This window comes from Leopardus geoffroyi, chromosome A1 (genome assembly GCF_018350155.1).
Source record: "Leopardus geoffroyi isolate Oge1 chromosome A1, O.geoffroyi_Oge1_pat1.0, whole genome shotgun sequence".
Taxonomy (NCBI): domain Eukaryota; kingdom Metazoa; phylum Chordata; class Mammalia; order Carnivora; family Felidae; genus Leopardus; species Leopardus geoffroyi.
This window is the reverse complement of record NC_059326.1, coordinates 123,048,854-123,071,357: the sequence shown is the minus strand read 5'-3', so window position 1 is coordinate 123,071,357 and position 22,504 is coordinate 123,048,854. Positions and strand designations below refer to the sequence as shown.

General features: G+C 42.1%; 1 protein-coding gene across 3 annotated transcripts; it reads left to right on the top strand.

Annotated features, from left to right (window-relative positions):
* The first annotated feature begins 940 nt into the window (after positions 1 to 940).
* On the top strand, positions 941 to 16,850 carry CA1H5orf46 (chromosome A1 C5orf46 homolog). 3 transcript variants are annotated; one of them, XR_006715866.1, is made up of 4 exons: positions 941 to 1,306; positions 7,082 to 7,260; positions 11,779 to 11,836; positions 15,863 to 16,850. XR_006715866.1 is itself a non-coding variant. In XM_045493149.1 (4 exons), exons 1-3 carry the CDS (start codon positions 1,048 to 1,050, stop codon positions 11,825 to 11,827), a joined length of 444 nt encoding a protein of 147 aa, XP_045349105.1. In that variant the 5' UTR covers positions 949 to 1,047; the 3' UTR covers positions 11,828 to 11,836; positions 15,863 to 16,850. The 3 variants fall into 3 exon arrangements, 2 of the variants coding, with proteins under 2 accessions (XP_045349096.1, XP_045349105.1); XM_045493149.1 differs by having other exon boundaries at positions 949 to 1,306; positions 7,082 to 7,217; XM_045493140.1 differs by lacking the exon at positions 11,779 to 11,836 and having other exon boundaries at positions 944 to 1,306; positions 7,082 to 7,217.
* Positions 16,851 to 22,504: the final 5,654 nt, after the last annotated feature.

Genomic DNA, 22,504 nt, shown 5'->3' with positions numbered 1-22,504 from the left:
ATATGATAGGGCCCTCTGATACTCACAGTGTATATGTTTTGGTCAATCTCTAAGTTTAGGAACTTTATTTAGTTCCTAAACTAAGGCCTCATCCCAATTAACTAAATTTATCAGGATAAATTATCAGGATTAGCAGTTATCAGGATAACCAATGTCATATAGACTTGAACCAAATTTTACCCCATTGAGCACTTGTATTCCATAGGGATAGTATTTTGCACCTGAAATCCATAGTAGCATCTCAATCCCAATATTCCTTTTCACTGAGTGCAAAAATTTATTTTTCTTTTCTTTTTTTAATGTTTGCTACATGCATTGAGTGACATGTATTCAATTCTGAAGAAGATAGTCTTGACCCTAAGGAACCTACAGCGTATTGGTGGAGACGGTAAACACACACCTATCAGGCACAGAGCAGAGTGTCCACCTCTGCCGGGAAGAACCACAGCAAGCTTCCCAAGGACATGAAGTCAAAGCTGAGACCAATTAGAAAATCCATACTAAGCCCCTTGAAGATTCAGGAGTTAATAAAACACTCTGCCCTTTGATACATGGACCAAAGAAGAAGAGAACTCAAATACTTAGTTCTCAAACAACATGCCAGGGTTCTAGAAGGCAAACGATAGAGCAACTGTCTGGAGTGGGGTGGAATCATCATCATCAGGAAGGTTTCCCAGGGAAGGGGGCATGTAAACCTGAGCCAGAGGAATAAGTAGAAATGCTCTAAGGGAGATGATGGGGAGGATGTCCAGGGAAAACTAAAGAACATGAGGTAAAGACATGAGGGTGTGAATGGGCGTGCCCATGTGCGGACAAGCAATTAGTTCAGAGCATGGGAAAATAAGCAGAGTGCACAGGGAGGGGGATAGGGGAGGAGGCACACCTCACCAATCTGATTTGTTGCTTCCTCCCTGGCCCTGCATTGTAACTCTGCCTGATAACTATCGAATCATTAATGCTGGCACTGGAAGTCTCTCTAAAAGAGTTACTCCAGTGCTGTTTATAAAATACACAGTAGAAAAATCAACAGGGGTTTTCTTCCCCTATATGAAAAACTTTGGTTTAAAAGACAGGGCAGGGTTCATCAGTAGAGATCCAACAGCAAGCTGCGCAGATATCTTGAGCAACAACCTAAATTCCATAGCAGGTGATGTCACCTATAAATGCCCTATAAATGGAGGAAGTCTTTGGGTGCATCTGAATGATTTATCTGCACAGATACCCAGTGCTACAAGCATGGCTGTCTCAGCACTACGGCTGACGATTGTCCTGGGACTACTGGTCTTAATCCTGACTTGCCAGGCAGGTAAGTGCTTCTGACCGCAGCTCATACCTTGTGCACTGTCAGCCAGGATTGCAGGGAGGTGGCAGCACTGCTCCAGAACATAAAGGGGAGAGGGGGAAGGGGACTTTGGGCAATGCAGAAAGAGCACTGGACTAGGAGACAAGAGGCAGATCTTCTAGATTCTATATTGTTTATTTCTGCTCTGATCTTTATTATTTCTCTTCTTCTGCTGGATTTAGGCTGTCTTTGCTGTTCTGCTTCTATTTCCTTTAGGTGTGCTGTTAGATTTTGTATTTGGGATTTTTCTTGTTTCTTGAGATAGGCCTGGATTGCCATGTATTTTCCTCTCAGGACTGCCTTAGCTGCATCCCAAAGCTTTGGATTGTTGTATTTTCATTTTCGTTTGTTTCCATATATTTTTTAATTTCTTCTCTAATTGCCTGGTTGACCCATTCAGTCTTTAGTAGGGTGTTCTTTAACCTCCATGCTTTTGGAGGTTTTCCAGACTTTTTCCTGTGGTTGATTTCAAGCTTCATAGCATTGTGGTCTGAAAGTATGCATGGTATAATTTCAATTCTGGTAAACTTATGAAGGGCTGTTTTGTGACCCAGTATGTGATCTACCTTGGAGAACGTTCCATGTGCACTTGAGAAGAAAGTATATTCTGCTGCTTTGGGATGCAGGGTTCTAAATATATCTGTCAAGTCCATCTGATCCAATGTATCATTCAGGGCCCTTGTTTCTTTATTGACCGTGTGTCTAGATGATCTATCCATTTCTGTAAGTGGAGTGTTAAAGTCCCCCAAGAGGCAGATCTTCTAACAAAAAGAAAGGATTTTTATTCAAATGTGCTTCAATTACAGCCTCTACCCTCAGTGAATGAATGAAGTTTGGAATGACCTTTTTTCTTATGTAGTCATGTGATACCGCGACACTATCATATTATAAATTTCTTGACAGCCGGGAGGGGAATTTATTTTTTGATGATTCTAACTAATAATGTTTGGAGGGAAAAAAATGTATACTCTGGAGTAAGACTCCTAGGCCTGGTTCTACCATTAATCAGAAATCTAACTTCAGGCATGTTAGTTAACCTGTCTGGGCCTCACACGTTGAAGGGAATATCAATAGTTAACTTTCTCATAAAGTTATCATGAAAATTAGAGACAAAAACTGTAAAAATATCTGGTCCCTAATAAGCACCCAATAAATGTTAACTGCTATTGTTATCACATATTATCTCATTTGATTCTCATAATAATCCTCTTAAGTAAAAATGCCAAGTTTTATCATGCTCCTTTGGCAGGCTGACAGACAAAACTTGCAGAAGGAAAGTCACTTGGGCATAGACACAGGTAGACGTGGCATGCCTGGGTCTGAAATCCCCAGTCCTTCCATTCTGTCCGTTATGATTAAATGCCTACTTCTTATTTAAAGATTTATTTTTTTAATATTTATTTATTTATTTATTTATTTATTTATTTATTTATTTATTTATTTTGAGAGAGAGAGCAACATCAGGGAAGGGGCAGAGAGAGAGGGAGAGAGAGAATCCCAAACAGGTTCAGCACTGTCAACACAGAGCCTGACGTGGGCATGATCTCAAACAGTGAGATCATGACCTGAGCCAAGGTCAAGACTCAGATGCTTAACAGGACTGAGCCACCCACATGCCCCATGCTTACTTCTGTTATGCCCGTTCCAAGGATATAGGGGACCACAAGGCAGCTTGCAAAATTCTCATTACTTTTGGCCTGCAGAAAATGGTGAGCTCTTGACTGGTCTCAATTCAGAAGGATAGGTCAGAAAACAAAGCCAGTGCAAATATTTAGTAACAGAGCCTTTTGCTTTTCTAAATGTAACTTGGCAGAACTCAACACCCTCAGCCACCCAGAGTCCACCAGCACAATATACAGACACACACTCTAATGAAATTATCACAGGGGCACCTGGGTGGGTCAGCTGGTTAAGCGTCCAACTTTGGCTCAGGTCACGATAGATCTCATGGTTCATGAGTTCAAGCCCCGCGTTGGGGTTCTGTGCTGACAGCTCAGAGCCTGGAGCCAGCTTCAGATTCTGTGTCTCCTTCTCTCTCTGCCCCTTTCCCACTTGTACTCTGTCTCTGTCTCTCTCTCTCTCCTCTCTCTGTCAAAAATAAATAAAACATTAACAAAAATTCAGAAAAAAAGATTTATAACAGAATTACCAAAGAGGTGGCCTCAGACACTACCGGGTCCATCAACTCCTTAAGTAATCAACACAGCAAAGTGAAAGGTGAGATTTATAGCCTAAGGACCAGTCCCCAGCTGTCTCTCATAAACCCTAAAACTGGTTAAATCAGTTCACTGCTTTGAACCTCAGTTTCTTCATCTGTAAAATGGGACAACAATCAACTTCACCTGGTCAAGTGAATATGCCTTTATAATCACTTTGTACACAATAAATACTATACAAATATCAGCAGCACTGTATTTTTTTCAGAACTTTATAATTACATTGACTGAAAAACTCAACCAAGTAGTTAATGTAAATAAAGGCCAGTCCATATTATATTTGAAAAGAAAAAATATTCTGCTATTAGCTTTAATAGTTTGTTTACAGTATTTCAAATTTGATTTTTATTGTTTGTTTTTCTGTTTTTCAACATTTTCAAATTTCTTAATATTTTAACCACTTTTTTAAATTTTCATAATCTCCTAAAGCACTACAGGAAAAAGCTAATATTAATCATTTTGTTGCTACTATTATTATTATTAACATTATAGTTCATAATATATGTACCCATTATTATATATTATATATAATTTATTATATATATGCACCCATTATATTATATATAATATATATTCATGATAATACAGCAAGCATTTATTGCGGACTTACCTTGGGCCTGGTACTGTGATAAGTAGTGTATGTATGTGTGTATATATATATATATATATATATATATATATATATATATATGTATATATATATGTATATATCTATGTATACATATATATGTATACATATATATATACACATTTCATAGATATTTTACATGTGAAAGATATATAAAATATCTTTCAATCTTGACAATAACACAATGAATAAATTGAAAGACAAAGTATTCAAGAATTGTGTGCAAGGTTCCATGGTGGATTTTTTTTTGTTGAAGACAAGAATCAAACTCAGGTATATAGGACTCCAAAACATATGGTCCATCATACTCTAAAACCTCCTAATATAGATGTGGTTCAAGGACTGGGGCCTATGATCCAAACTTCACACATATTCCAAACTAGGGCTCTTTGCATATTGACAGGCTAGCATTTTGTGTCGTATTAAAATAAAAAGTCAATAAAATTAACTTATTATGCAAGTAACCATATAGCAACACGGGAAAAAGGAACTCACTTTTCATGCAAGGAATTGCTGTTTTGTACCTGGTAAATGTCTTCAGGGGAAACTGCTTGAAGATAGTATTATATCATGTAGATAATGTGCTCTGTGTAGTTAAAACAATTTAGGTTCAAACCCTGGCTCAACCACATTCTAGATGTATGATTTTAGGTGAGTCATTTAACTTCTCTGAGCACCTGTTTTCTCTTCTATAAAACTGTTAATACCTTCACTGAACTAAATAAAGATTAAGGCACATCATGAAAACACAATCCCAGTACCTGCTCAGTTGGCATTATCTTTCCTTCTTCCAGTGATGAGAACAGAAAGCAATTCTGGTCACTGAGGTGGCCCTGCACTTTATGTAAGGATCATGTCTAGTATGTTCATTCATATCTCAACTCTTAGCATATGCTATGTACCTAATAGTAAGCTGAAAAAAAATACTTAATGAAAACATTAACAGCTGAATGAATAAGTAATTGGTATACTGATTTTGGTTATAGGTCCCAGTCTGGTGCTCCTATCAAATCTTTTCTTGTGGCATAGTAAACAACAAATGTTTGCAAAATTGAAAGCCACATGTTTTGACTAAGAGTTTCTATTTTAGGATACAATACAGATGCAAGCCTTCTAACATAATTTTTGACAGCCTCCACACTAAAAGCTAGTGATGTCTCCTTCATTCAGAGTTGGGGAACAGTGCCTAGATGTTGGAACTCTTTGAATCAAAACTTGTGGTGGGGTTACCATGTGAAATACAGGACACCCAGTCTAATCTGAATTTCAGATAAACAATGAATAATCTTCTAATGTTTATTTATTTTTGAGAGAGAGAGAGAGAGAGAGAGAGAGAGAAAGTGAGCAGGGGAGGGGCAGAGAGACAGAAAGAGACACGGAATGTGAAGCAGGCTTCAGGCTCCAAGCTGTCAGCACAGAGCCCAATGAGGGACTCAAACTCACAAACCACAGAGATCATGACCTGAAGTCGAACGCTTAACCCACTGAGCCACCCAGATGCCCCACAATTTTAGTTTAAATATGACCTAAATATTGCATGGTCATTCTTATACCAAAATTTAAAAAAAAATTGTTGTGTATCTGACATTTAATTGGGTATCCTGTATTTTTATTTACTGAATCTGGCAACACTATGTGTGAGGCTACACTAAAACTAAAAGACAAAAATCCCACTTTATCCTGGCACCAGCGTCCAGAGGGGAGTCCACTTGAAGCTACTAACTGCCACTCTTCCATTACTTTGAATCTCCTGAACCAGTGAGACCACTAAGCAAAGCCAAAACGCCCCAAGGGGAACTTGCATGTCACCAACCTCACTCCCTGGACCCTTGGTCCTCATTGCAAAAGGCACTTGATTAAAAGTTAAGGGTAAGAAACCTGAATTTATAGTTCCATCTTCTCTTGCTATTTGCGAGGTCTCTTGCAAGTCACTTAATCCTTTCAGTTTCTTAGTCCAGTGAACTAAGAACTGCATCCCTCGTAAGACTGGTCAAGGGTAAAATCACACAGCATTTACAAAGTCATTATTTACAGAACTATAAAATGATGTACAAATGATAGAATTTCTCCTTGTCATCATCCTTATTATTCTACTTTCAATCTTACACTTGTGGTTAGATCGTAGCTTTGCTGTCAAAGGCTATTCAGCTCATTTTTGTTGTTGATAACTTGTATTTTATAAGTAATCTCTGTGGTAGAAAAATTAGACAATATAAAGAAACAAAGATATTTCTATCGTTAATAAGGCGGGGGGGGCATTATGCAGTTCTGCACAGAGTGCTTACAAATCCAGATTTTAGTACTAGTCAGACATGGGATTGAATTCTGTTTTGGCTGCTTACTAATAACTCTGTGACTTTGAACCACCTCGTAAACCTCTCTCAACTTCCACTTCTTGAACTTTAACTTGAGATAAGAGTTTTGCCTACCTCACAGGGCTGCTGTGAGAATAAAATGATGTAACAACATATTAGCTTGTCTGACATAGGTATATGCTCAACAAATGCTACCCATTATTATGCCATCATTATTCTCATTACCGCTTGCCAGGATTGCATGGAGAAAAGTACATTAAAATGGGCATTCTGTATTTCAATGCTGGAACTGGCTGCTTAACTGTGGACAAGTTACTTGACTTCCATGAGCTTCAATTTTCTCAACCAGAAAGGAAATCAATGTCTACCTAAGTATCGACACCTGTTTTTAGGAACAACTGAGATGATGCATGTGATGACTTTGGCCAGGCAGGCATTAAATGTTCAACAAATATAACTGTACGAGGCTGTATAATTAATGAAAGGGGGTAAAAAGCGGTCTAAGGGTTCCCTTCAAAGAAAAGAGGCTTCCCTTTCTTGTTGCAGAGAATCACTTCTGAGATTCTGTTTTGTTTTTCAGATGACAAACCAGAGGACAAGCCAGATGACTCAGACAAAAAAACAGAGCCAGATTTTCCAAAATTCCTAAACCTCTTGGGCACAGAGATCATTGAGAATGCAGTGGAGTTCATCCTCCGCTCCATGACGAGGAGCACGTAAGCACTGTGACAAACCTTGCTTTTGTCCAGTTTGCTGTTGGTAATGACCGCATTGCATTAAAATGAATGAGAAACAAAACTGTGGTGCATGACAATGTATTATTTGAGTTGAAAAGTATTGCCCTATCTTGAGATATATTTGCATCTGAATGAATTTCCCTGAACTCTTTTGGAGTGCACGCATTTCCAACAAGTGCTTCCGTAAAATATTTTTAATCTCGAGACCAAGTAGGAAGGAGGAAGTGCACTGGACCAGGGAACAGAAAGCCAGGTTCCGGTCTTGACATATGTGCTACTTGGCTGGGTGACCTTGAGCAAGGCCCTCCCTGGCTGAGTGCCTCAGTTTCCTCATCTGTAAAGTTAAAGGAATAAAGGACCCACCCAGGGCAGGCACTGTAATTCTTTGGTGAAGGTGGTGGGTAGTGATGTGTTCATTAGTGATACATGTGCTGAGTCCCGCCTTTATTTTCTAGTTTGAGAAACTCAAGAGGGTTAGAGAGACTAGCTGATCTCTCCTCAGAGACAATCTAGACAACCTCTCATATGAGTGTTGATCATGAGGGATTGCCATGGTGGCAGCGCATACAGCCCAGAATCTTCCCAATGTTCTCCACCTGCTTCCGAGCCCCTGCACACAACTCCTAACACATCTTACTCCAGTCTACATAGGCTCTGATTTTCACATCTACTTCACCCTGTTCTTATTTGCCCCACAGTAATCTCCCCACTTTCAGCTCTCTGGGATCCAGTTTGTTCTGAATTTCCAGGTGCTTTCAATCTCCACCTCACGGAGTCTCTGTCTCTAATTCTCTCCTTCCTAGATCCCTAAGCAGAGTTTGACAATGTGTGGTCTATACTCTCCTGGAGAATTTATACAAAATGAGTTTTCCTTCATCCCATCTTGTGTCTTCCTAGGACAAAGCTAAGGGTACACTTTAGAACAAGCTTTCTGGTAATTCTGATATCCCATCAATTTTGAAAGCCCTTGATTTAATGCTCTGGACTACAAGGCTGGGCCTTGATGGTCTGCATACCCTTTAAATTTTTATTCACACTTTGTGTAAGTGTGCATCTTTGCATTTTTCTAAGGAAAATGCTTCTGACTTTTATTAGAATCTCAAAGGGGTCTATGACCAATAACAGATTAAGAATCACTTCTCTTTAGAAATCATCAGGGGCCATGTTGTAATCTGTGATCTGCTTAGACCAATATATTATCATGTGGATGGGCAGGATTCTGCATACCATCCTTATGCACAAATTATTGAAACTCACAGATACTTATTTTTGCATTGTTATTTTTCTATTGTGGTTGCTTTTGCAACTGCTGAGTTACAATGACTGTTAATGTAAACAAGAAGAAACTGACAAGCAAGCAGGAGCAACGCCCACTATGTACAAAGTACATATTACACTCCAGCTGAATTCCTATTGTTGTAAATCAAAACAACAGCAAGCAAGGAGTTGAAACAATATTTCTTTTTATTCCTTCCCTGGGGAATTCCCCAGACATGAAATAATAGTGCTTTTATTTTTCTCTGTTAACCCTGGAAGCTCACTGTTGGAAATACTGGAGAACTGCTTGCTGTCAGCTCGGGGTTCAGGAACAGCAGCTCCACTTCAACCATCTTCTCTGTTCCTCGTTGTTTTGTACATAAATGATGTTTTTCCTGTTTCTGGAACTTAAAACCATCTCAGGCTGTCTGACCTTGCTTTCGTTTCTGCCTAAAAGGCTCTTCCCTTCTCTTGTAGCTAGTGCTTGTCCTGCAGCTCATCTAAAAGTCACCTCCTCAGAGGGGCGCCTCGGTGGCTCTGTTGGTTGAGTGTCCGACTCTTGATTTTGGCTCAGGTAGTGATCTCGGGCTCTGTGCTGGCAGCATGGAGACTGCTTGGGATTCTCTCCCTCTCTCTCTTCCCCTGCCCTGCTGCCGTTCTCTCTCTTTCTCTCTCTCTCAAAATTTATAAACTTAAGAAGTCACCTCCTCAGAAAACAATTCTATAATCACTCTTATTAACACTATCTTCTTTCATTCCCTAGTTTTCTATTACTTTATCTTGTGCAATTATAGTGCAATTATAACATATATCACCACCTTTATTTTCAATCATGTGGCTATATGAAAATAGGGACCAGATCTAACTAGCTTCTGGCCCTAACACAGTACCTTATAGGTTAAGTGAGGCACTTAGTGAATAATTGTTGAATTGATTAATTAAGGAAAGGTATCTTCAAGATCAGATATAAAACCTATTACTGCAATTTGGCTGAGAAATCCTGGGGGATCTTTGTTGAAAGACATAGCAGTCCTTGCTCAGGGGAAAAATCTAGCTGTCCTTTGTCCAAGGGAAGACCATAGATAGGATGGGGATGGGGAGTGGGAGGAGATCATCAAGAAGTATTTCTAAGCACTTAGTATACACAAAGTAGGGGCAGAAATTTGAAGGAAAAAACTCAAATGTAAATCCCTTCTCAAAGATTTGCAGTCCTTATGGTATGATGACCCAGCAAAAGCAGTAATGACTAATATGCTAAATAAGATAAATGTCAGCAAAACATCACAGGCAATTTCTACAGAAAGGAGCTGTGGTTGATACCAGGACGCTTAGGGGTATGTTTATAGCAAAGATGAGGTGCAATTTGGGTCTTAAAAGACTCAGTGAGATTTGAGTAGAAAGACAGAATGACAGGAATGGGGTACTTGATAAAGATGAGAATTGTCTTTATTTACTCCATATCTTGATGCCTAAGTAGTGTGTCAGGCACGTAAAAATACTAGATATGTGCTTTCAGGACAGTGAATACAATAGCTCACCTTCTCCACTCTGGATTACTTAGAGCCATGTGAACTGGATTCTGGTCACCATTGTTCTGAAAAATATACATATTCTTAATTCTTCTGACCCCCCCCCCAAGGCTCCAATTGTTGTGAATTTCCCTTCACCTGCTAGGTTTCCATGACATGGCATTTTCCTGTTTCTCTCCCTACCTCTAGCCACTCTTTCTCATTCTTTTTGTAGGGCTTTTCTTTATGTATCTTCCCCTTAAATATTTCTCTTCAAAGCTCCAAATGTAACCTGCATGGGTTTTCACATGGGTAGTATTGGAATCCACTGACTTCCAAAATCAGATGTCTACTGCCTTCTTTTTTCTGAGCTACAGACTGAAATGATTAATTGCTTGCTACAACTGCTCCCCAAACCCATCACCCCACAAACTTGCTCCTCCTCACATGTTCCTTATCTCCTCACATGTCACATCCCCACCCACCTGGAATCCAGAAACCTCAGGGTCCTTGTGGATCTTTCTTGCTTGTCACCACCTTCATCACATTGCTGAATATTCTACTTCTAAATTTTTCTCCTGTATCATTCCTTTTCTTCAACTCCACTGACTAGTTGGCCTGGTGGAGTCCTTCATCACCTCTTTACTGAGTTCTTTTTATTAGATTTATGGTGAGTTCCACCGTTTCTGTCTGTCCTCACTCCAAACCATCCTCTACTTATTACCAGAGTTATACAGTAAAAACACAAATTAAGTTCCATCACCGTCATTCTTGAAACCTTTTTTCTTGAATTTCCACAGCCTACAAAATCAGAACAAATGCATTCAACTGGTGTTAAATGTTCTTCCCTGAAGCCAATCAATTGCATATCTCACTCCTGAAGTCAAACACCCGATGCCCCTAATGACAAATGATTTGTTTCAGAACCGGTCATGTATGTATAAACCCCTAACATGTTTGCACATGGCTCTTCCGTCTGCCAACAAGGTCTGGTCCCCAACTCCAACTCCATTCTGTTTACCTAGAAAGTCTAATCATTTTCTAAAGTCCAATTCAAAGACAAGCTCTGTGAAGACATCACAGACCCCTACGATTACAACATGCAGGTATTCATACTTTGGATTTCATTATGCTTTGTAGGAACTTTCACATCGATTTTCTTTCCCTCTAGTTGTTTTAAATTACTTGTATCTGATTGTGTCTATTTTTTCCACTAGACTGTAAACTCCTCACAGGCCACATTTTAATCATCTTTATCTTTTCAGTACAATGGTTCCAATACTAACCTCAGATCCTGAAGATCCCAGTTTTAGACTTTGCTTTGCCATTTATCAGCCATGTGTCTGGGACAGGTTGTTTAATCTCTTTGAGCTTTAGAAGTTTTTTCATACACCATATGAGATAAAAATTAATTTATCCATTTATTTAATATTTAATTCCAACATTTATTCATTTATACTATATGCCAGGCACTGTTCTAGTTACTAGGGATATATTACTAAACAAATACACCAAAATATTTGTCTTATACAATTTATATGCGAATAGACACACATGAATAGGTTTGTTGGCAAATTGAAAGAGATAATCATGCATAAATAGCTTGCAAACTACAAATGTTATGGAAGTCTTAAATCTTATTTTATTTATGACATAGGAAAATCTGCAGAAAAAAATAGTGGCTCAAACATTATAAGACATTCTAGTGATCATTCTAATATTCTTGCTTAATCTCAATCATAATCCACTTTTTTCTCTTTCTTTTATTTTTCAAGAGGATTTATGGAATTTGATGATAAACAAGGAGAACATTCAGCAAAATGACTTCCCCAGGTGATTCTTAACTTACAATTTACAACTAAAATAATAGAATGTTTAACAAAGAAAAAGGATCTGTCTTATTTTATTCAATTGATTTGGGCACCCCCATGCCTACTTATAAGCAGAAAAAGCGGGGTTTTTTTGGTTTGTTTTCGCTTTCGTTTCTTTTTTCAATTTTTAAAAAATGTTTATTTACTTATTTTGAGAGAGAGATCACAGAGAGCAAGAGCATATGCAGGGAAGGGGCAGAGAGAGAGGGAGAGAGGGAATCCTAAGCTGACAGCACAGAGCCCGATGTGGGGCTCCATCCCATGAATCGTGAGATCATGACCTGAGCCGAAATCAAGAGTTGGACACTTAACCAACATCATTATTGGTTGGACTGTCCCCTCCATTCAGACAATCTTAATCACAAACACGTACATTATTATCAGGATACTGAGGTTTCTCATTGAATCCCAAGAGCTCCCAAAGGACTAGAGCTACATGTGTTGGACTTCTAGACCTGTACTGTCCATTAGGTGGATAGGCGCCCCTGCAGTAGTTTCTTAAAATTAATTTTAAATAGAAGTATTTTTTATCACCATAAAGTCACTGACCTAATAAGATTATCTTAAGAGAGGAGGCCCAACTATGGGCAGAAACAAGAAAGCACTGGGAGTTAGGAGACCTGGTCCTGCTACAATGCTATCAGTAACTTGCCTTGCGCACACAGCACCTATGACGTGAGGGGAGTGTGTGCACTAAAATAGAAGGGCCCATGTAATCGTGCAATTAGTTACTCATGAGAAGAGTGAGCTCTGCTGAACCTCATTCCAGGAGAAAAGACTAACAAGCTCTCTAGTCCCATACAGTTGTATTTAGAGTAGTCCCCCCTTATCTGTGAGGGATACATTCCAAGATGCCAGGGGACACCTGACACCGTAGACAGTACGAATCCCATATATATGTTTTCTCCTCTACATGCTTACCTATAATAAAGTTTAATTTACATATTAGGCGCAGTAAGAGATTAACAACAGTAACTAATAATAAAATAGAATAATTATAATATGCCGCAAGAAAAGTTATGTAAATGTGGTTTCTCTCTCTCTCTCAGAAAATCTTATTGTACTGTACTCCCCCTTCCTCATCTTTTGATGATGTGAGATGATGAAATGGCTACATGATGAGATGAAGTGAGGTGAATGACACAGGCACTGTGATACAGTGTTAGGTTTCTGTTGATGATCTGACATTATATCAGAAAGAGGATCTGCTTCCAGACCTCTGTTGACTGTGGGTTAACTGGAACTACGGAAAGCAAAACCACAAAAAAGGGGGAACTACAAACAGTATAGTCTGAGCGCTCAGAAACACCTGCTTTCTCCTTATTCTATTCTTTCCTGAAAAGACAGAAATATCAAAACAGAAATGATATAGCTGGGAAGGTAACTATTATATCAGCAGCTACCATGAACTGAGTACTTACTCTGTATTAAGCATTAAGCAGAGTGTTATGTATGTAGTACCTAATTTAATTCAAACACCACTATGACATGGTATTCTTCCTCTTCTTTAATTTTGTAAGTAAAGAATGTGACCAAGTCACTAACATGGCCATGTTAGTAAGGGAAGAGGGAAAGATGTGAACGTAGGCAGCCTTATTCTGGGTGTGCCTTCTGTTACTAAGCAGTTGTGCTAGTGGAGAGCAGAGACCATTGTAGGAGGAGGCACTTGAAAACACTATGTGATCTTACACAGGCCTTCAAGTTTCCCATAGAAATAAAACACTACACCTGTGGTTAACTGAGTTACCTTACATGCATCTCCAGGAAGCATGGCCTTTCTCAACTTCTATTTCGTATCTTGTCTAGGAATCCTCCTTTTCCCTACTGTCTTCATTTCCTAACCTAGGTCTTAGTAATGTAAGCTCAGCAACCTACTATCAGATTACTCAGGGACTTAGTCCACTCTTTTCCATGAGCTTCTAAGGACAGAAGCCAGTCCTGGGCATTAGAATCAAAACAAGCCCAACCCAGACACATCTGATTCTCATGCCAAAGCCAGCTACGTTTCTAAAAACATTCACTTATGTTTGCATGTTTCTGTTTCCATCATCTCAGGGAATAGCCTACCTCTTGTTGCAGGTGTCCTGACCCTTAGCTGATTCATTCAGGCTGCTGGGATGCACCTCTACCCATTGGTACCCACACCCTTAATCTTTAGAGTGCTACCCTAGCAGTTCAGTGTATAAGCCAGTCCAACAGACAAGGCAATATGAAGGGTTAGAAAGAGCAGAAGACACAGAGAAAAAGTAAGTTCAAATTCTAACTTGGCTACTTACTGGTTGTCTATTGGCCTCCTTGAGTTTCACTTTACTCCTTATGAAAATGTTAAAAATCTTGGGAACTTAATTGTTCCAGATCTTAATGCCAGATTTTTTTTTAACTGTGTATAAAAAAACTTTGAGTAGATTCATGAAGCAATTATAGATGCTCTAATGGGCTGGGAGGAATGGCTCAATTTAGGGATATTAAAAAATTGGGCTAGAAAGAAGGAAGCCTCTAAGGCAAAGATTACATTTTGAATGGTTTGGTCAGGAGTGTCTCTTTAAACAATAGTGACTGTGCATTTAATAAGTAGCTTTAAAAGTTGCACATGTATGATAATTGCCACATCTAATCAAAATCAAGTCACCACTTTAGAATTAAGTGACTCACAGCAATGCCCCAGTATACAAAATGTGGCCAAAGTTCTACATATTCCCTAAATTAAGATAGATAAATAGATACATAGATATCCCATCTTCCTTCTACAACATATGCCCCTTTCTTACATATTTTATTCTTTTAGTGCTTATTTAATCGGTACCTACTATTCTGCCAGTACTATCAAGATAAATAATGATGTCCAGCCATTGAGAAGTCGATAGTCTGGGCTATCAGTTGGGACAGTGTACCCCAGGACTGTGGAGGGAAACGATACAGTTATGTATAAAAGTGCCTTGGACATGCCTTGGAGGAAGGAAATAAGGAGAAACACCTGGAAAAAGGAGTGGGCATTAAAAGATCTTTACCAAGAAGGTGAACCTCTGCTCACATTCTCAGATGATGAACAAAGGGGGGCAAGGTCTCAGAAGCAAATCATCCAATAGACTGGACACTTAACTAATCTGAGACCCTCCCAACCTCTGCTCAATCACATTGGTAAAACTTCTTTATCTTAATAGACTTAAAATCATATTTCCTGTTGTCCAGCATCACTTGAAATGAATCATAAGGATTCAAGTCCCCTAGCGTCTTAAGTCACTAGACACCTTAAGGTATAAATTACCTTTCTTGTTAAAAAAAAAAAATCTGATGAACCTCACTAGGCTATTATCAAAAGAAATAAAAATTAGGAAAGTACTTTCTGAATCTTAATTTCTAATTACATGTTTTCAATGAAGAAAAAATATACTATGGACCCAGTAGATCACATGTTTAGTCTTGCTGAGTCAGAACTTCCAAGGGAGGGACCTGGGAATAAATACACTGGGTGTGTGTGGGGGCAGGGGGAGGGGGGCACTAAATACATTTAATGCTCATGCAGCTGATGAGCAAAACTGCAGCTGGGCATGACTTTACTTAATATCCACTCCATGACGTCTTATGGGAAAAGCTTCCTGCAAAATTTAGAGGAAAAAAAATTGTCCTCCCTAAAAACTGCTCCTTTTCTAAGATTATTGTCGCATGGTCTATTTCTTTCATTTTCTTTTCATGTCTATCCAGAAACTCAAAGTGAAACTGATGACTCATTTCATCTCTGAGTTTAACCTGTGAGCATTCTCCCTTCATCCTTGTTGCTCATCCTTACCACATATATCTTGTATTTTCATTTTTGTTGTTGTTGCTTATTTCCTCAAATATGTATTATAGTTGATTTCATTATAAATCATCTCCCATTTTAAAGTGTGGAGGCATGCAAATGTTAAAGATTAGAAACTCTTATTTTTCTTAAATCTTAAACCCTCTATAGCTGGTAATTGTTTCCCTCTATCTGGCTTGTATTTCTAAGGACACACCCAACATGGCTCCAGAATAACCCAAGGGGAGCAAATCCTGCTTTTCCAGTTCTGCTTCACGAGTCCGAGGCCCCAAAGCAGCTCCAAGCAAGTTCTCAGGATTCAGGACCTGGCTCAACCAAATACAGCTTATTCTGAACATCCTGATTTTGCCTTCTTGCCTCTAGAAGTCAGAGGACATGTGTCCTCTTAGGGGTCACATACCCTATTTAAATGAGATTTTTGTTGTTGGTGGTAGTAACTTTCCTGAGCATCCTTAAAGTTTAATGATGCAAAAAATATAAAATATATAAAAGTGATTATTGGCCAGAATAATCAAAGAATGGTTCAAAATAAGAAAGTCAAAGCCCAGATAAAGTAACAAGTCCAAAGTCACACAATCAGTAAATGACAAAAAAGGAATTTGAAACGGACACTAAAGAACAAACTCTAACTCCTAAAAACATATGAAGTTTCAGAGTTAAAAGCTTCATCTATCCTTTTGCAAAGTCTTTCAAATACATCTGAGCCTATTCTCCTGGGCTAGGTAAACTAAAAGCCAACATTTTTTTTTTTAATTAACTAGATTATTACTGTTCCAGATAGTCTTTATAATTCTCAAAGAATAGCATAGAGTGTCAGGGATGGAAGAGTCCTCGAATAGTCTAGTGCAGCTCTTATATTTGCTCACCACCTCATCACACAGAGGCAGGTCCCCAGTAGCCATTGCTGTCATTCTTGCCCACTAGGTCATAGAGAATCGAATGCCTGTAAACCTTGACCCAGTGGAGCCAGAAAGATTCTCCCAGAATTATTGATGTGGACAGTTAAGACCAGACTGAAATCATGGAGCTGATGATGATTACAGATCTAGAATATAGGATCTCTGTACTACTGCTAATGAGTTCTCACAAGCTGTCCTGAGACTGGTCCTTCCAAAGCACTCCGGCTCTGAAAGTGACTCCAATGTTTCAATAAATCTTTTGTTTGTCTTGTTTCCTATTTTAATAGCCAGAATATGTTTGCATGCAGCACAAAGAGCCTTTAATAATATAGGTAACTAAACAAAGAGTGAACACCTACAAAATACTGAAAATACACGTTCAAAATACTGAAAATACACTCTCGGCAATAAATTCAGACAAGCCACCTTCTGCATTTTCCAGAGACTGTGCCAATTTCTTCTTTTTTTCCAGCTTTACTGATATATAACTGACATATAACATAGTGTAAGTGTAACGTACAAACGTGATGATTTGATATACATATATATTGCTAAATTATTATAAGCATAAGCTTAATTAATGAAAGGGCAGGCCTACGCCGGCTGACTCCATCTTGTTCTGTGTCCTTCACCTTGACCACACCTCCTCCTCTTGAGTAACCCCCCCCCCCTCACCTGCCTAACAGGACTCGGACCCTTCCCCAGCCAATCGGCTGAGGCCATAGCCATTACCTCACCAACTGCCCCTAGGCCCCAATTAAACCTTTGTCCTTTTGAAACTCGCTCTCTCCCTGGTATCTCACTGCTGCGTCGGTGCAGGTAGGGGATTGACCTCGAGCTAGCTCGAATAAAGGCTCTTTTGCTTTTGCATCGGACTCGGCTCCCTAGTGGTCTTTGGGGATCACGAATTCTGGGCATAACATTTGGGGGCTCGTCCGGGATCCCCAAGACCCCCGAGGGACCCCCGACCCGGAGAGCCTGACTGGCCATGGTTAGTGTCTGTCTGTTTGGTCTGTCTTTTATGTGTGAGCTCATTTCTGGAATTCTGGTAGTGCCCGACGCGGTCTAAGTGGATGCACTGGAGGACCACGGGCTGGGAGTTTCGGAAGATGTTCCGATCCTCCCTTCTGGAGGGACGTGGAATCCCCTCAAAGGTCTGAGACGAGGCGGGTTGCTCCCGCAGGTCGGCGTGAGGCCGTCGTCTTTGGAGGAACGTGGAATCCCCTCATCGGTTTTGGAGATACTTGGAATCCCCTCAAAGGTCTAAGCTAGCTTTCAGTTTTGCTTCCATGGAGTTGGAAGACTTTCTAGGGGCCCTCTGTTTGTCTGTTTCTGTGTTTCTCTGTTTTGTTCTGTGGACTTACTGGACAGACATTATGGGACAGACTCAGACTACCCCTCTACCCACCCTCTTGGCTTAAGCCCTTCCTAGCCCCGCTCCCTCTGGAGCCAAATCCATTCTTGCTTTGCACGGGACAAAGAAGAAGAAAAGTCTTACCCAGCCTTCAGCACCCCTCTACCCTGTCCTACAGGGGGGTACTGAAGAATAATTAATTTTTCCTCCCCCATATAACCCCTCTAGGATGCTGGAAGAACACCATCCTCCCCCTCCGGGGGAGGCAGATGCTGTTCCGAGAGCGGGAGGCGGAAACGCTCCAGTGGGAAGCCCGCCCTTTACCAGACAAAGGGCTCAGAGGGAGCAATCCGCCTCCACCGCCGACTCCACTATTCTGCCCCTGCGAGCCACCGGACCCCCAGACGCGGAGGGGAATCAGCCCCATCACTATTGGCCTTTCGCCACTAGTGACCTCTATAATTGGAAAGCTCAGAATCCTAAGTTTTCCGAGAAACCAGCAGGGCTTATTGATTTATTAGACTCTGTTCTTTTTACCCATCAGCCCACGTGGGATGATTTCCAGCAGCTTTTGCAGGTCCCGTTCATGACTGAAGAAAGAGAAAGAATCCTCAATGAGGCCCGAAAACTAGTTCCGCGCGCAGACGGGAATCCCACCACCAACCAGGCTCAGATAGATGCCTCCTTCCCCTTAACTCGGCCCCAGTGGGATTTTAACACGGCAGAAGGTAAGGAGAGGCTCTGGGTCTACCGACAGACTCTAATGGGGGGTCTCCGAATGGCTGCTAGAAAGCCAACCAATTTGGCCAAGGTAGGAAATGCACAACAGGGAAAAGATGAATCTCTGGCTGCCTTTTTAGAACGGATCATGGAGGCATTCCGTACCTATACCCCCATGGATCCAGAGGCTCCGGAAAGCAAGGCAGCTGTTATCATGGCCTTTGTAAACCAATCGGCCATAGACATTAGGAGAAAATTACAGAAAATAGATAGACTAGGAGAAAAAAGTCTGCAGGACTTACTGGTGGTAGCCGAAAAGGTATATAATAACCGGGAGCCTCCTGAGGACAAGCAGGCTCACGCCATGGCGGCTGCCAGCAGTAAGCAGACTCGAGACCTGGCCAGAATACTACTAGCTACCACTGCTGACTTCCCCGAGAACAAGACCGCCGTCTCTGGCAGCTGGCAGACGATGCAAGAAAAGGTAAAAGAACCACCAAGGCGGGGAAGCAGAGGCTGCAGAAGGATCAGTGCGCATACTGCAAGGAGATAGGGCATTGGGCCCGAGATTGTCCAAAAAGGGCCAGCGGGAAGGGAAGCAAGACTGATCGAGTAAAAGTCCTAGAGCTAGGTGAACTAAGTGATTAGGGGAGTCGGGGTTCGGACCCTCTCCCCAAACCCAGGGTAACTCTTAAAGTGGAGGGGACCCCTGTTGACTTCCTCGTTGACAACGGAGCACAACATTTGGTCCTCCACACCCCACAAGGAAAACTAGCCAGCAAGAAGTCCTGGGTACAAGGGGCAACTGGTATGAACCAGTATTCATGGACTACCCGAAGAACAGTAGAGTTGGGAACGGGCCGGGTATCCCACTCCTTTATGGTAATACCAGAATGCCCCTACCCGCTGTTAGGACGGGACTTACTGACCAAGACTGAAGCTCAGATAACTTTCAGACAAGGGGGGCCTCAGGTCACCAATGGCAAGGGCCACCCCATCCAGGTCCTGACCATGAAACTGGAGGATGAATACCTCCTCCACCAGGAGGCGCTCCCAAGAGAGGATAATATAGACAGATGGCTACAAGAATTCCCCTCGGTTTGGGCAGTGACGGGGGATGGGACTAGCTGCTCACAGGACCCCAGTCCTGGTAGAGCTCAAGCCAGGAGAGAGTCCGGTAAGGATCAAACAATACCCCATGTCTCAGGAGGCCCAGAAGGGGATCCAGCCACACATCCAGAGACTACGAAGCCTAGGGGTACTAGTTCCTTGCCAGTCTGCCTGGAACACCCCCCTACTGCCAGTCAAAAAGCCTCACACAAATGACTACCGACCGGTACAAGACCTCCGGGAAGTAAATAAGAGGGTCGTGGACATACACCCAACTGTTCCCAACCCATATACTCTCTTGAGCTCCTTGGCGCCCTCCAGGGTCTGGTATACTGTACTAGATTTAAAGGACGCTTTCTTCAGTCTGCCGCTGGCACCCCAGAGCCAACCCTTGTTCGCCTTTGAGTGGTATGATCTGGAGGAGGGCTACAGTGGGCAATTCACCTGGACACGGCTACCTCAGGGATTCAAAAATTCACCCACCATCTTCGACGAGGCACTACACGAGGACCTGGGTGAGTACAGAAGGGAGCACCCCGGCCTCACCCTTCTACAGTATGTAGATGACATCCTGATTGCTGCCGACACGGCCAAAGACTGTGAGCGAGGGATCCAGGAGCTGCTGGCCACCCTGGGGGCCTTAGGGTACCAGGCAACTGCGAAGAAGGCTCAGATATGCAGGGAGAGGGTAAGTTACCTGGGATATATCCTGGAGGGCGGACAGCGGTGGTTATCAGATGCCAGAAAAGAAACTGTCCTAAAGATCCCTACTCCCACCTCCCGAAGAGAAGTGAGGGAATTCCTAGGATCAGCCGGCTACTGCCGCCTCTGGGTTCCAGGTTTTGCTGAGATCGCCAGGCCCCTATATGAAGCTACCAAAGAGGAGAAAACATTTAAATGGGCTGAAAAAGAAGAAACTGCCTTTAATCAGTTAAAAAAGGCCCTTCTAAGTGCCCCAGCCCTGGGCCTACCAGACATTACGAAGCCCTACAAAGTTCCTTTGTAGACGAACATAAGGGAATAGCAAAAGAGGTTCTAACTCAAGCCTTAGGCCCCTGGAACCGCCCAGTGGCTTACCTGTCTAAGAAACTAGACCCAGTGGCTGCCGGCTGGCCGCCATGCCTAGGAATTATTGCGGCGACAGCACTCCTAGTCAAGGATGCAGACAAACTGACCCTAGGACAGGAGATCTGGATCACGACCCCACACACCATTGAAGGGGTCCTGAAACAGCCTCCGGATAGATGGATGAGCAATACACGTATGACTCATTACCAGAGCCTCCTACTCAACCCTCCATGAGTGCGGTTCCACCCCAGTGCAGCCCTCAATCCTGCAACCCTGCTGCCTGACCCTGACCTAGGTGCTCCACTACATGACTGTGCGGGAATCCTGGAACAAGTACATGGATTACGGACAGACCTGACCGACTGGCCCCTCCCCGATGCCGAGGCTACTTGGTTCACTGATGGCAGCAGCTTTGTGCGAGACAGACACAGGTATGCGGGTGCAGCGGTGGTCACCGAAACAGACACCATATGGGCGGAGGCTCTACCCTCTGGAACGTCAGCCCAGCGAGCAGAGCTCATAGCCCTCACCAAGGCGCTGATGCTGGGAGCTGGAAAACGGCTTAACATCTACACAGACAGCCGTTATGCATTTGCCACAGCTCATATTCATGGGGCAATTTATCAGGAGAGGGGGTTACTGACGGCAGAAGGATGGACTATAAAAAATAAGCAGGAGATACTTAACCTGCTTACGGCCTTATGGCTTCCTGCCAAGCTAGCCATTATCCACTGCCAAGGGCACCAAAAAGCTGATAATCCAGTAGCTAGAGGTAATCGAAAGGTTGACCAGGAAGCCAAGGCAGTAGCCCTTACTCCAGTCCCCACCATGACCATACAACTACCGGACCCGCGAGGCCCAGTTTTACCAGACCAGCCCAAATACTCCCAGGAGGAGTTACAGTGGATCAAGAAACTCCCCATGGCTCAGGAGATAAAGGGATGGTGGTATACACCTAACAAGGAGCTCGTGCTGCCAGACTGGCTCAGAGTCTCAATATTAGAGCACATGCATCGGTCTACTCACATGGGGGCCCGAAAATTAAAAGACTTAATCCGACATGCCGGAATCAAGATTCACCAACAGGACACCAAAATAGAGCAAGTTGTATCTGCCTGCAAGACCTGCCAACTCACCAACGCGAGAGCCACATCAAATAAAAAAGGAACCAGGCTCAGAGGCACCAGACCGGGAGCCCAATGGGAAGTCGACTTCACTGAAGTTAAACCAGGAAAGTATGGTTATAAATATCTTTTAGTATTTACAGACACCTTCTCTGGCTGGGTGGAGGCATACCCAACCAAGCATGAAACGGCTCAGACGGTGGCTAAGAAGCTACTAGAAGACATCTTACCCAGGTATGGTTTTCCTGCCATGGGAGGACCAGACAATGGACCAGCTTTTATCTCGCAGGTAACACAGGCAGTAGCCAAGGCGGTGGGGGCAAACTGGAAATTACATTGTGCTTATAGGCCCCGGAGCTCAGGACAGGTAGAATGAATAGAACCCTAAAAGAGACCCTTACCAAATTAACCATGGAGACTGGCGGGGACTGGGTGACTCTCCTACCGTTCGCCCTTTACCGGGTTAGAAACACTCCTTACACTCTGGGTTTTACCCCCTACGAGATCATGTTTGGCAGGCTACCCCTTGTTATTCCCAGCCTTCGAGCTGAACTTA

Bases quoted from the DNA above. Each gene is read 5' to 3' on its own strand.
- CA1H5orf46 (XM_045493140.1), top strand. From the start codon at position 1,048: ATGAAAAACTTTGGTTTAAAAGACAGGGCAGGGTTCATCAGTAGAGAT. The intron at 1,307-7,081 runs GTAAGTGCTTCT...TTTGTTTTTCAG, and splicing joins AATCCTGACTTGCCAGGCAG to ATGACAAACCAGAGGACAAG. The intron at 7,218-15,862 runs GTAAGCACTGTG...TGTATTTCTAAG, and splicing joins CGCTCCATGACGAGGAGCAC to GACACACCCAACATGGCTCC.